Below are 13951 nucleotides of genomic sequence, written 5' to 3'. Positions count from 1 at the left end.
CTAGACCACAGTCTGGGACAAATCCTGGCTGCTAACTGGGGTTGGCTAACACTCTGGCTCAGACTTGGGGCTCAAGACTTGACGGCAATCTATCACAGTAGTGGTTCCACATGGACCTACAAACCCACATCTCTCCAGATAACAAGTACAGCTAATACACCTGACTAGGAATGCTTATGCTTTGTGCCCTAGTCTTCAGCATCCAAAGTTCTCTTGGCTATCTAAAGCTGCACTATTTAGACCTTATCCTGGCCTTCTAAATGTTGGTTGAAAACAGATTATACCCCTGATTCCTTAAGGTTCACCAGTTTTTTACATTTCAGTATTATCATTTAAAATTTAAAACACCATGAATAGATATTGTACCTTGACAAATACCTAATCTGCATCTATTGCAATCATCACACCGTTCTTATCCTTTCTTTTATTAACGTGGTATATCACATTGATCGATTTGCAAATACTGAACCACCCTCGCAAACCCAGGAATAAGTCTCACTTGACTGTGGTGAATGATTTTTTTTTTTAATGTGTTCTTGGATTCAGTTGCTAGTATTTTATCAAAAATTTTTGCATTGATGTTAATCGGGGATATTGGCCTGTAGTTCTCTTTTTTAGTGGAGTTTTATCTGGTTTTGGTATCAGGGTAATGCTGGTCCCACAGAATGAGTTTGGAAGTTTTCCCACTATTTCTATTTTTTGGAATAGTTTGAGAATCGGTATTAACTTGTCTGCAAATGTTTGGTAGAATTTGTCTGTGAAACTATCTGGCCCTGGACTTTTGCTTATTGGTAGATTTTTGATTACTGATTCAATTTTGTTGCTGGTTATTGGTCTGTTCAAGTTTTCTATTTCTGCCATTTTCATTTGGGTAGTTTCTAAGTTTCTAGGAATTTATCCATTTCTTTTGGGTTGTCCAATTTGTTGACATTTAGTTTTTCATAACATTTTCTTATGACTGTATTTCTGTGATACTGGTTGTTCTTTATCCTCTCTCATTTGTGATTTTCTTTATTCAGTTCCTTTTTCTTAAGTCTGGACAGATGCTTGCCAATTTTATTAATATTAATATTTATTTATATTAATATTAATATTTTCAACGTTTATTAATATTTTCACTAATCTATATTTTAGTTTCCATATCATTTATTTCTGCTCTAATCTTTACTATTTCCTTCCTTCTTCTAGCTTTAGACTTTATTTGTTGTTCCTTTCCTAGCTTCCTTAGGTGTAATGTTAAATTGCTTGTCTGAGATATTTCTTGCTTAAGGTAGGCCTGTACTGCTATATACATCCTAATGTATACAGAAGCATTATCTACAATAGCCAAACTATGGAAATAGCCCAAGTGTCCATCTACTGATGAATGGATAAAGATGTGGGATACACACACACACACACACACACCCAGGAACATTACTCAGCCATAAAAAAATGAAATCTTGCAATTTGTAACAATGTGGATGGGGCTAGATAGTATCATGCTAAGCAAAGTAAGGCAGTCAGAGAAAGACAAGTATCATATGATTTCATTCAGACAGAATTTAAGAAACAAAACAAAGGGCAAAAGAGCAAAGGGCAAAAGAATGAAAGAGAGGCAAACCAAGAAATAGACTCTTAACTACAGAGAACAAACTGATGATTACCAGAGGGAAGGTGGGTGGGGGAATGGGTTAAATAGGTGATGGGGGTTAAAGAGTGTACTTGTAAGCACTGGGTGTTGTATGTAAGTGTGAAATCATTATATTGTACACTTGAAATTAATATAACACTCTGTTAACTAATTGAAATTTAAATAAAAATTTAAGAAAAGGAATTAAAACACTATGGCAAATGGTATACAAAAAAGCATTAATTTAACTTAATGATATTTTTACCCTTTAGAAGATAATTATTTTCTTTCACTCAATTTTTATATGTAAATATATGCTGTAATTTTACACTGGAAGTTAACTTGTGATCCAATTTTTGTAAATGAAAAAGACATGCTAAATGTAAACTATGTCTGATATAATTTTTCAAAGATAGTTCTAAGGCAATATTAAACTGATAATATTTTTCTTAATGATGGAAAAGCTTTTTTCTAAGATGACTGTGATTTAGAAAAATCTGTACATTCTACCTACTGAACCAATTAATTTTCAGTTTCTGAATTAAAAAAAAATCTTTCTTGTAATCCTTTTCAGAAGAAGAAAGTCATCAAAAAACTTGAAATTGCCTCTGAAAATCATGAACGAATGATTCTCCCATTCATTAAGTACTGAACTGAGACTACTGAGTTTTCAAAAAAACTAGCTAACATTTATTGTTAAAAATATTAATGTAAATTATATTCTTGGAGTTCTTCAAATTTATTCTTAGCAGGTATACAAATTTATTTATAATGACATTTGCAAATGTACACAACTTTTTGCACATGTATGCTATATAAAATACAAACTTCACTTTTTTCTCATCCTTCAGAAATAATATATGTGTACCCACAGAAAAAAAATGGATTTTTTAAGTATACCACTTACACCCCTGAGATCTATGTTATACTGGTAAAGAAATTATTTCACAGCTATGCATCATTGTGGTGGCATTCTGAGATGACATTCCTTCAGCACTTTATATATTCTGTATAATGAGGGGGAAAACACAAGACCTTCAACTTCTTATCAATAAAATTTCATCATAGAATGGTTTTACTAATATAAAATACATTTATACAAAAGACATAACTGTAGAAATGGACAATAGTACTTAGATGATCTATCATAAAGATTTTTTTTTAAATGGAAAAATTATAAACAATTTCAAGTGGATTTAGGTTATAATTAATGTAATCTGACTTTAAGTTTTCTAACTGGGGGCAAAAACAATAGTTTCATTCAAAGTCTTATTCTTAATTACCTGAAGTGACACTAGATCCTATTACCATTTCATTTCTATTCAACTGCTTTATGTAAGCTTTATATGGGACTAAAAAATGATTTTATTACACAGTTTCTCAAGTAATATGTTCTAGACAGCTCTTTGACAATGGGGAGTACTAAATTTATGTGTACTGTTAACTCCCTAACTAGACTGCCTAAGCCCATGTAGATAAAAAATAAGCACAGTCTGAATTTCAGAAAATGAAAACAGCAGTATAAAATATCCAACATCATGGCAGGACATGGCCAAGAGAGAATCTCTATTTCACCATATTATAAACCACACACACATATACACACACACACCCTTGACTTTGAGCTATTGGGAATGAATCTGATGAAGCTTGCCTTCTGTATACCATCTTTCCTTTCTGTGATCATTTTTCCTTTCAAGAAGCTTCTTTCAACAACTAGATTTTATGCCACTCAATCTTCCATATTTGGAAGATGTCTTTTTTGAAAGGATATGATTAACTTATTTTAACAGATAAATAATGAATAAGATTTTTATCACCCCTTGCAGGAGAGAGGTATTTAATTTTTATTTGAACCAGGGACAAATGCTTGACTTCTAACTGTGGAATTCTTTTAGGAATCAGTGGTCAGATGATGGTGGTATTTTGAAGGAGAAGGACTTACTCTTCTAATAAAAGTTGAATGCTATGTACAAATACCATGCCAGGCAGGAGAGTGAAATTACATCCCATAAGCAGTCACCTATACTACTAAAATAAAGGACCAGTCGTAAATCCTGTCACAATATACTGGCTGGCTGACTTACATTTCATCTTACCTTATGCTGTAATATAACAGGGTCAAGGACTAAATATGAGCAGTTGTTTGAAGACAATATATTTTTTCCCACATAAATTCAGACAATGAAATTAAAAGGAAGGGAAAAGACTAAAATATGTTGTTTGGCCTACTTCAGGAGCAATGTGATGATGAGACAACATCATGAAACATAGGAAGGAGACAGGAGAGATAGAGGTACATTGAAAGTTATCTTTTTAACATCTCCCTGATGTTTTAATGTGATTATAGACTTCACCTAGATACCTCAATGAAGTATACCTAAAATTGATAACATTGGGTTCTGTGTGTTCAGCATTAAACCTCACAGTGCTCAGTGGAAAGCAAACAGTGATAAAAATTTATGCATTGACTCTCTGTTGAAACTGAATCTTTTTACTTTAGACATACACTGTGAACTCATGTTTGTACCTCAAACATGAAATCATGTTATCTTAGTCAATATCTTCTGAAAGCAGATACCACAGAAAGATGTTCCAATACTAGACCATTAATCCTTCTTATTGCTTAAAAGCAATAATCCTTTAAAATTTCAGAACACTTTCTCTAATTTTCTAGAAGCTCCCTGGATAAAGTAGAAAAGAAATAGCAATATCAAGAATGAATACTTGAGATAAAGGGCTAATAAAATAATTTTTCTCAGTAACTAGAAAATATATTACAACCCAAACATACATTCATATCTAGAATGGTAAACCCTCACGTTCCAAAAGTTTTGGTGTTGCCCCATACATGAAGTATTGACATATTCTAATGAAGATTTTATTCTTATCTTAGAGTCAATACACGGAGATGAATTTCATGAAATACTGAAACTTTTTAAAACACCAAACAATACCCCAAATCAAGTTCACTTTTGTATTAATTACTATAAAGGCTCTATATTTCAAAAAATATCTATATGACAAATTGTATACAAGTAACTGATGATCTGGTGTATACATAATTCAATTTGCCAATAGTTAAATTTAATGAAGAATCTAACTTACCGGCGGATCAGCCCCCTTAGAACCAGTCAGACCTCCTGTTAGGGATTCGATATCCTGAAAAGGGGAGAGGTGTTGATTGTAAAATGCCACTCAACAGCATGGAGAATTTCCCAGTCCCATAGCGTCCTATTTTATTTAGCTATGAAATTAGGGCACATAGCTACATTTGTTTTCTTTGTTTTATTTTCAGACAACCTTGCACACTACAACACTATACAAAGAGTCTATATCTAAAAATCTAGATATTTTCCCTACTTCTGTGGCATCTGTAAAAAAAAATAAAATGTAAACAGACTAATTATTCTTGATATACGCAAAAATCACTCTAGGTAGGAAAGCAATTTTGTACTCTAAGGAGTTGAAGTGAGGACATAACAGAAAAAAAAATTTTAATAAAAACTGCAATTTAACATGTTATTTGTAAGAATATAAATCCCATGAAAAATGATTACTCTATAAAATTTTTAATTATCTCTAGTCCACTCTATTATTGTACTTAAAAGATAAAAATATAAACAGACATGGGTAGATTAGCTATTCTTTTACAAGGTTTGATTTCTAATCTTGAATCAGTAACTACGGAAGAGCATTCCTGAGTAATTGTCAAATGTATCATAAAGAGAGAAACGGGTGAGGCTAGGACAAACTGGAGAGCAGATGCCCCGTTTACAGGTACACATAGAGCTTCGTCAAAATGTCTGCTCAGTGGCTGTGGGACGAGTCTGCGGCTACAGTGAAGAGTTGTACTTCTTGACAAAAAGTTTCTTTCTTGTGACCCTGGTCACTTATCTGTTTGCATCTTTTTGACAGGATAGGATGAGGAACCTGGGAAATACAGTTGCAGTAAGAAATCAGAGATGAGAGAGAACTGAGTGAAGACTGAGGGAAGAGAAAATTAAATGCCTGTGACCAGAGAAACAGCCAATACCTTTACATCATTAGGAAGATTTATGCTACAAATTCATTTGGGACTTAATCACATCATTGTGTCCCTGGTGTCTCAAAAACAGGGAATCTTAACAAAAAATACAGGGCTGAAATGAGCATGTGAAGGCAACATTAAAAGCAGGACAGGGGAGAAGGAAGGAATAAATGATGTGATGAAAGTTTCCATTGGAAAAGGCTGACTTCAAGCAAGAACTTAACGGGTGATGAATTTCTGTATGCATATTTTATCAAGGGCCATAAAAGATAAGGCAACCATAAGGAATACTTGCCAAGAGAATTGTTATCTGCACTGGAACAAATATATGGTACATAATGTTTTTCCCTATTCAGCATCCCTTTGAGGAACTTCCTCTCCCTCACTCTAGCGCCAAAAGAGACTTATAAAAATTGCTTCAAATTGCTTCCAAAGTCTTATGGAAAATTAAGATAATATGGATTTGGGAAGATATAATGGTAGGGTCCATGCCCTTGATTCTATCATTTGAGCGACTTCTGAAACTAGACGTTCTCCCCACCTGCAACTTTAAGTTTCTGGCTCTCAAAACAGAAAGATCCTAATTAATATGACTATATTATTGTTAAGTCTATTTGTAAAAGGCTCTCCCTCTTCATCTTGTTGAAATTCTTTATTTTAGCACCATGCACACCCTGAACAATCAAATCACCTAAATTATTTGATCTAATATGTTCTTTAACATTCCTGTTAAATCATCTAAGTAATCTTAATGCCCTTATATAATAAAACCAAAGTGTGAAACATTTATAAACTCACGAGCATTTTTTAATCCAAAGGTAAACTATAATTTTTAAACCTGTTTTAGAATTTCATGTAATGTACTGAGAACATAAGATAGTAAAGTGGCTGAAACACCAGATCAACAGAAAATAAAGCATAATCACTGCACCATTTGAAAATACACCGGTTATGACCATGACAAAAAACAAAGTTCTATTCATACAAAAAGTGATTTCCAAGTACATTTAAAATGAAAGAAAATGATGTTAAGTATATTTTGAGTTAATATATGCCTTTCTAAAATAAAGATTATATAAAAGTACATTAAAGAGAAACACTTCTAATTCATTAACAGAGAGACAACAGAGAAATTGATTCAGATTAAAAGCACTTTAGCCATTTATTTATGCATTGTCATATTTTTAAAGTCATATCATAAAGATTTCTTACTATCATATATATAAAATTTACTACTATCTTAGATAAATTGAATCAATTTTCAGATTCCTAAAATTTTAAGCCTTTCGTGACAGTTACCACCCTGAGAAAAATAAAGCAAAAGTAGAATTTAGAAGATGAATGCAAAAGGCACTGATAGTCATGATTTTTTAACATGCTGAATTAAAGCAAACTAGGAACTCATAGCTCTAAACAGAGTACAGATGTACATTCTTATTCTGGTTATTCATTTAAATGAAAAATGATTTCTTGAGCTCATATGCTATTTTGAGTATAAGTTGAAAAAAAGCGTCCTACTTGGATGGATGCCCAAATTAAACACAGCTTATCTATCACTTGATGCAAAAATAAACTTTTCAGGTGTGAATAATGAGCATAAGTGTTCATGAATGCATTTATGTTGTAAAATTAATAAGTGAAATAAATAAATCTTTTGAGGAACACTACACATAACTAAAAGTGAGTCAATTTTTTGATGGTTGCTGAATATTTTTTCTGCAAATATAACTGAAATTCTTAACAAATCCATCTATCTTGTTATTTAGGTATCTTTTTATGGAGATAACAACAAAAATATATCAATACATAAAAGTATCAATTTCCTAGAAAGTTTATTAGTTATTATAATAATGTTTGACTAAAACATTCAAAATAAACTGATTTTTTTAATTAGGTTACAGAATTTAACTATATTATGTTCATTTAGATTTAATAGCTTCATTTAGATCTAATAGTTCATTTAGATCTAATAAAATATCTATTACTTGAAGTACATAGTAAATACTATGTACCCGTAAAATGCCTTATAAACATTAACATTATTACAGACTTATAGAGTACTTATTTCTTTTCTCACTTAAGAAGTTAAAAAGTTGGGGCGCCTAGGTGGCTCAGTCATTACGTGGCTGCCTTCAGCTCAGTCATGATCCCAGGGTCCTGGGATGGAGCCCTGCATCGGGCTCCCTGCTCAGGGGGAAGCCTGCTTTTCCCTCTCCTACTTCCCCTGCTTGTGCTCCTGATCTGTCTCTCTCCGTCCAATAAACAAATAAAAATCTTAAAAAAAAAAAAGGAAGAAAAAGAAATTAAAGAGTTTACATAACTTACCCAGTCTCATATAGCTATTATGAAGTGGTATTACAAAACATATTTGAATGACTGCAAACTTGAATTTATTTAATACCAGTTTTAGGGGAACAGCTTTACCCTGGCATTCTGGTTACCTTGAACATATCCACATGGACCATATAGGCAGAGGTAAACAGTAGGCAGGGCTACATCTTGGTGGAATGCTCTGTCAGCCTCCTAAGAACAGAACAAGGTAGGCAGTCTTATAAAGAGCTTTCATACAGCTGCATCTCATTCACCTCTCTGGCACCAATGAGGCATGGAACTTTCCTCCTCACTCTTCCCCACCCTAGATCCATCTGCAGGCAGTAAAACTGCTTAGGTGCACTATGGGACTGGCTCCTCCCCCGTAACCTCTCCCTCCTTGTTGTCTGTCATCTGGTCCATCCAATTTCGTGTCATCCTGTGGGACTAGGGTCCAGGCCAGTACTAGAGTGAGGCATCTGATGACATGACTAGGGTATACAATTTAGGGAGGCATTAATTATGAGGGTCACACAAGTGCTGACCCTGCATTTGCGGGATCCTGAAAATGCGTGCCTCCTTAAATTTTGTCCCTTAGGCACCTTATTTTTAGAATCCAATAGGAATAGGACTGGCATTTGTACAATCTTAGGAGTGAGTGACTCCTCAAATGTTGTGCCCTAAGCACCCCACTTGTCTCACCTAGCCCTAACGCTGCTGGGGATATGGAGAGTGGACACCACGGTGACTCTGTTTATGTTGTATATGTAATACACTCTTTGAATCCATTTAACTCATTGCTCCCCAGTTCAATTTATAAAAGTATGCCAAACGAACCAATACCTGCCCACATGCTACTGCTCAGGTACTGCTGCTTACTACCACTATTACATAGCCTCCATTACATGTGTTGCCATCATCTACACAGAACAAAATAGAATAGGATCCTTTTTTCTTTTTAAAGACTTATTCATTTATTTGAAGAGAGAGTGAGAGAACACAAGCAGGCAGAGAGGGAGAAAGAGCGGAAGAAGCAAACTCTCCACTGAGCGGGGAGCCCCACGTGGGGCTCCGTCCTAAGATCCCAGGACCATGACCTGAGCCTAAGGCAGACGCTTACCTGACTGAGCAACACAGGTGCTCCTAAACTAGGATCCGTAACTACGTAAACAACTTTATCTCTTAAAAAAAATTTAGGGTAATGGAAGTTCTACTTATTCTTCAGGGTATCAAATAGCTAAGTGAGGCTATTAGCCAGTCCTTGACGCAAGCTGTGTGAAGGCAGCCTCGTCTAATGTGGGAAAGCTCTGCTCCTTGGTAAGCGAAGGCTGGCTCATGAATCAGAAGTCTCAAGTCTTGGGAAGGTTGAGCTGCAAGTGCAGTGACTAGTGTCAGAGCGCTAAGTAGAAGGAGATCTAAGGGCAGGGGGGACCTCGGGTTATCACATTAGGAGAGGTTTAAAATAAACTCCATATTGTGCACCACTGATGCTGTTGGTTGCCCAGCTGTGCCCCCCCTCCCCACGATGCCCTACTCCCAACAGTTAACAGAATTTTTCCCTTGACAGACACTTTCAATAATGGAGCTTAGGGATTAATCATGTGGTTTTCAATGCAAGTCATTAAGTTTGATGTTTAAGTCTTACTTCCCCCACATGGAAGTAGGGGGGAAAAAAGAGGATATTGGGATTGAAGTCTCCCTCAGGGCTATTTGCTGTATCCTTATTTTTATACTTAAAGAGTAGGATTAGCCAGTTATGGTCAAGGAAAAGCTGTTAAAACAGACTGGGTAGCAAATAGATTAAAAATAAAGAAAATAAAATTTTAAAAGTCCATTGAGTCTAACATTGTTCATGCCTTAAGACACAGAATATCTTGAAATCTGATAGTTACATTTAAAGTTAATATCAAGTTTCAAGTTTTACATTTCTAAAAAGCCACTTTATATTATAAAAATACTTAAAACATTATAATATTGTTATTAGTTACTGATATTTTAAAATTTGGTTTATATATATTTAAAGTTTGGGAATATTTTAAGAATGCTTTTGGGGAAATTGATTCAATTTGAATTTAGAGTACATTTAGTACATTAAAATAGCCTATCAAAAATGTATCAGTACAGTGAAATCAATAAACAATATATATCAACCATTTTTACTGAATGATTATATTATTTGCTCCAAGATATTTAAAAACATTTGATGAGGTATTTTATGTTTGTAGAGAAGTTTACAAAATTCACATACATGCAAAATACTAAAATTAAGCATTTTTCTCCCTTTGAGAAAAATTCCTCAAAATTCCTCATCTCCACTCTTTCTTCATGCAGCTTTTGTCCCCACTGTATCACAGCAATCTTATCAAGGTTGCCAATGATATCCAAATGGCTGAATCAACTATCAATGTTCCATCATCATTTTCTTTGATCTCTAAGGTACAATCAACAAACCTGACTGCCCCATCTATCTTTCAATACTTTTTCGTGGCTTCCATTCAGTTTCACCTTCTATATGATTTTATTTGTTAGCACTGATTAAAATATCATGTACGCTGATGAATTCTGAAATTTTATCTTCAACTTCAACTTATCCTCTAGCTATATAAAATTTTACAATGCAAAAATCAAACTTGATTTCCACCTCAACCCCTCCCACAAATCAAGTTCTTGTCCCAGTGCTCTCCATCTTGACATAACCATTCACCCAACTACTCTGGTCCAAGTGCATCAGCAAATCCTTCCAATTCTATTTAAAATATGGCTTGAATTTGACTATTCCTTACCACATACATTCTTACCATGCTAATCCCTTGGACCACTATTGGTGAAATTTCTCCCTTGGACTAAAGAAAATAGCCTACTCTCGTCTTTCCATCTGTCCTTGTCTCCCCTTCCCCCATATCTTCTCTACCCAGCAGCTGGAACTATCCATTCAAAATACAAGCTAGATCAGATTCTTCCCCAGATCCAAACTCCCTGATGGCTTCCCATTAATCTCAGAATAAAACACAAACTTATTACCATGTCTTGCAATGCCTTGTAGTGATCTGGCCTTGGCCATCTCTCTGATATCATCCTTTTTCCATTACCCCACTTTCATGCCCCCCAGTCACATTGATCTCATTGCTGTTCCAGAAACCGTCCAAACAGGAATCCTACTGCAGGACACATGATATTTTAATCAGTGCTTTTAATCAACTTTCACATATTTTTCATGCTGCTTAAAATGTTCAATCTCTAGATATCCTCACTCCCTCAGATCTCAGTTTAAGTAGCAAAATCTCAGACAGACTTTCCCTATCTAAATCAGTGAAAGTTCCATCCGGAAACAAATAGCAAACTCAAAAACATCATAAAAGAGCATTTAATAAAAGGATACTTTAGGGGCACCTGGGTGGCTCAGTGGGTTAAGCCTCTGCCTTCCGCTCAGCTCATGATCTCAGGGTCCTGGGATCGAGTCCCGCATCCAGCTCTCGGCTCAGCAGGAAGTCTGCTTCCCCCTATCTCTGCCTGCTTCTCTGCCTACTTGTGATCTCTCTCTGTGTGTCAAATAAATAAATAAAATCTTAAAAAAAAAAAAGAATACTTTAAAGAGGTATGGATGGTTCAGTGAATCCAGAGGAATGGTAATGCACCAGGACTACTAACAGGTAGAAGTCTTAACCAATCCTAAGTCCAACGAAGTAAGATAAAAGAACAATGTTGTCAAGAGTCCAACAAAGGATGAACACCTCTCATCACCCTCTAGAATAGCTGCCACACAGAAGGAACTCAATAAATACTTTTTGAATGGATTAATAACTCAATAAAGCACATAATATCATTTTTATACATAAAAAAGCTAAAGCAGAGTATATAAATGATGAAGAATTTCTCATTTTTTATATAAATAAATTACTTTGAAAGATGGTTCAAGGCAATAGTGTTTGCACAACCCATCTTTATAGAATGCCTGAATGATTTGCCCAAGATCAAACAGCCAGTAAATTCTGCAAAGAATCTCTGAATCCCAAGTGTTATAACCCCAAGCACCATGTACATTTTTTCCATTATACATTACTGATAAGACATCCTCCTAAAGGAAGAGGCACTCAATTCTGTATTTTCTTATCTTAAGGCAATAAATTTCTATATTCCCAGGGTTTCTAGTTCATAAGAAGGAAAATATACAAAATGATTTAATAGACAATAAACAATACATTAAATTTATCTTCTGATGAAATACTGTCAATACTTCAAATTAAAGACCTGATGCCTTAATCATTGTACAGTGAATACTTGAAAACTTTATCTAACCTATGTCTTTAGCTATAATAAATAGTTCAAATACATTAAACTCAAGTCAGTAATGTTTTTATGTAACATCTTAGTGTGTAGGTTCACAGCACTGGGAAAGAGATACAGAAGAAGAAATTTCCTCAAAAAAATCATTCAGTTTTTCACACAATGCTTAATGGAAACAATCTTCCATCACAGAACAGCATCTCCTTGAGGCAAGCATCCAAATAATGAAACTGAGTTTGTTAATGAGGCATCTTTCTCCTTTACCAGACTTAAGCTGTTAGTGTTTCCTTGGCAACTTTACAGGGTAAATTTCCTGGGAGGCAGAGAAGAAGCAGGGAACACACACAACCAATCTTATATATCTTCTTTCCTATGGAAGCCAGAAAGAGCCCTATTTAGTCATTCTTTAAAATTTAAAAAAAAAAAGGAAAATAACTACATTTTTACTTTGAGCACAGTCTAGCCTGAATCTGAATTTTCTATAAGCCACACAATGGATTCTTTCATAAAACAATGACTGACTGAGGCACTGTGCTGAACATGAAGAGCATGATGACGAATAAGTCAAGGTCACAGCTTTCAAAGGTTTCAGAATCTAGGGGGGAATCAGAATGACAGACAATTTAGTCGGTGTATGTATACTGTACACATAACAAGTGCAAGGCATCATACAGAATCAGGTGTATGGAATCTAGAGGCTATGACATGTCTCTGACTTCAAGGATCTTTTCAGTCAAAGAGTATGTCAGTCTCAGAGTAAAAGTAGATCTTTCAATCTAGCAACATGAGGAAGGATTCTGAGAAACAAGGTGCTAAAATTACACTATATAGGTGTTAAGGAGATTTTTAGGGTGAAAATAAGTTTCAGTATTTCATGTTGCCAGAACTGGTTTTGGTTTTGAATGCACACTTGGTAAGTTTTTCCTGACACCTTGGCTGGGTAACAATGTAATTAACACTTATTGAGAATTAACTATACCAGACACAGTATAAAGAACTCTACTGCCTTATTAAAGAGCATCCTAGCTCTTTTAGCCATTAGTTCCAATAATTTTTAAGATGGCAGAGAGTCTTCAGGAGTTTATATGACTTGACAAACTCATACAGCAAATAAGTATTCAAATCTAAATAGGCTGACTCCAAAGGCAATAATTTCTAACAATTCTTCTCTTTTAAATAAGTGGAGGTGTGGAGGAAAAAATGAGGACAATTTCTTGGCAAGACCCATGGTGACTTGGGAGAAAACATACTTATTCAATATTTCTAGAAAGAATGAATGGCCCTGCAAGCAGAGTTTTCCTGAAGTGAAATGGATCATCTCTGATGGGAAAAAAGTATATCCTGGTTTGACCTACAGGTATGAGACTGAATGCCACTGAATTTAGTAAAAAAGTAAAATTCCAAAGACTTTTGCCATATATTTTTAATTTCAAAGTATTATCTTCAAACTCACACCTAAACAAGAAATCTAATATGTTTCAAAGACATTACTGGACAGTATTATATGAAACAGGGTTTTCTGAAGAAAGTACCAAAGAGATTAAATGTTCTACCTTTTCCATGGAGTACCTTCTTTGAAACGTTTTTCTTTACGAATTTTTTTGGGTGTTGCTTTCTTCTTGTCTATTCCCTTCCATATGGCTGATGATAAAGGAAATCTTTTGCTGCATCTTGACTCAGTCTCTATCAGCTCCTCTTTGCCAACTTTTACACAC

The 13951-nt window shown here is 34.7% G+C and overlaps 1 protein-coding gene across 10 annotated transcripts in view; it reads right to left on the bottom strand.

Moving 5' to 3' along the window:
* PPFIA2 (PTPRF interacting protein alpha 2) overlaps positions 1-13951 on the bottom strand; it is a 482999-nt gene that overhangs the window by 391611 nt on the left and 77437 nt on the right. For all 10 annotated transcript variants that reach the window (XM_032346888.1, XM_032346893.1, XM_032346892.1 and 7 more), the window contains one exon: positions 4721-4774. In XM_032346888.1, coding sequence (XP_032202779.1) covers positions 4721-4774 — 54 coding nt within the window. The remainder of the gene's footprint in view (positions 1-4720; positions 4775-13951) is intronic.

Source organism: Mustela erminea, chromosome 6, assembly GCF_009829155.1.
Source record: "Mustela erminea isolate mMusErm1 chromosome 6, mMusErm1.Pri, whole genome shotgun sequence".
NCBI classification, from domain to species: domain Eukaryota; kingdom Metazoa; phylum Chordata; class Mammalia; order Carnivora; family Mustelidae; genus Mustela; species Mustela erminea.
Note: the sequence above shows the minus strand (reverse complement) of the source record. Positions and strands in the feature narration are given on the sequence as shown.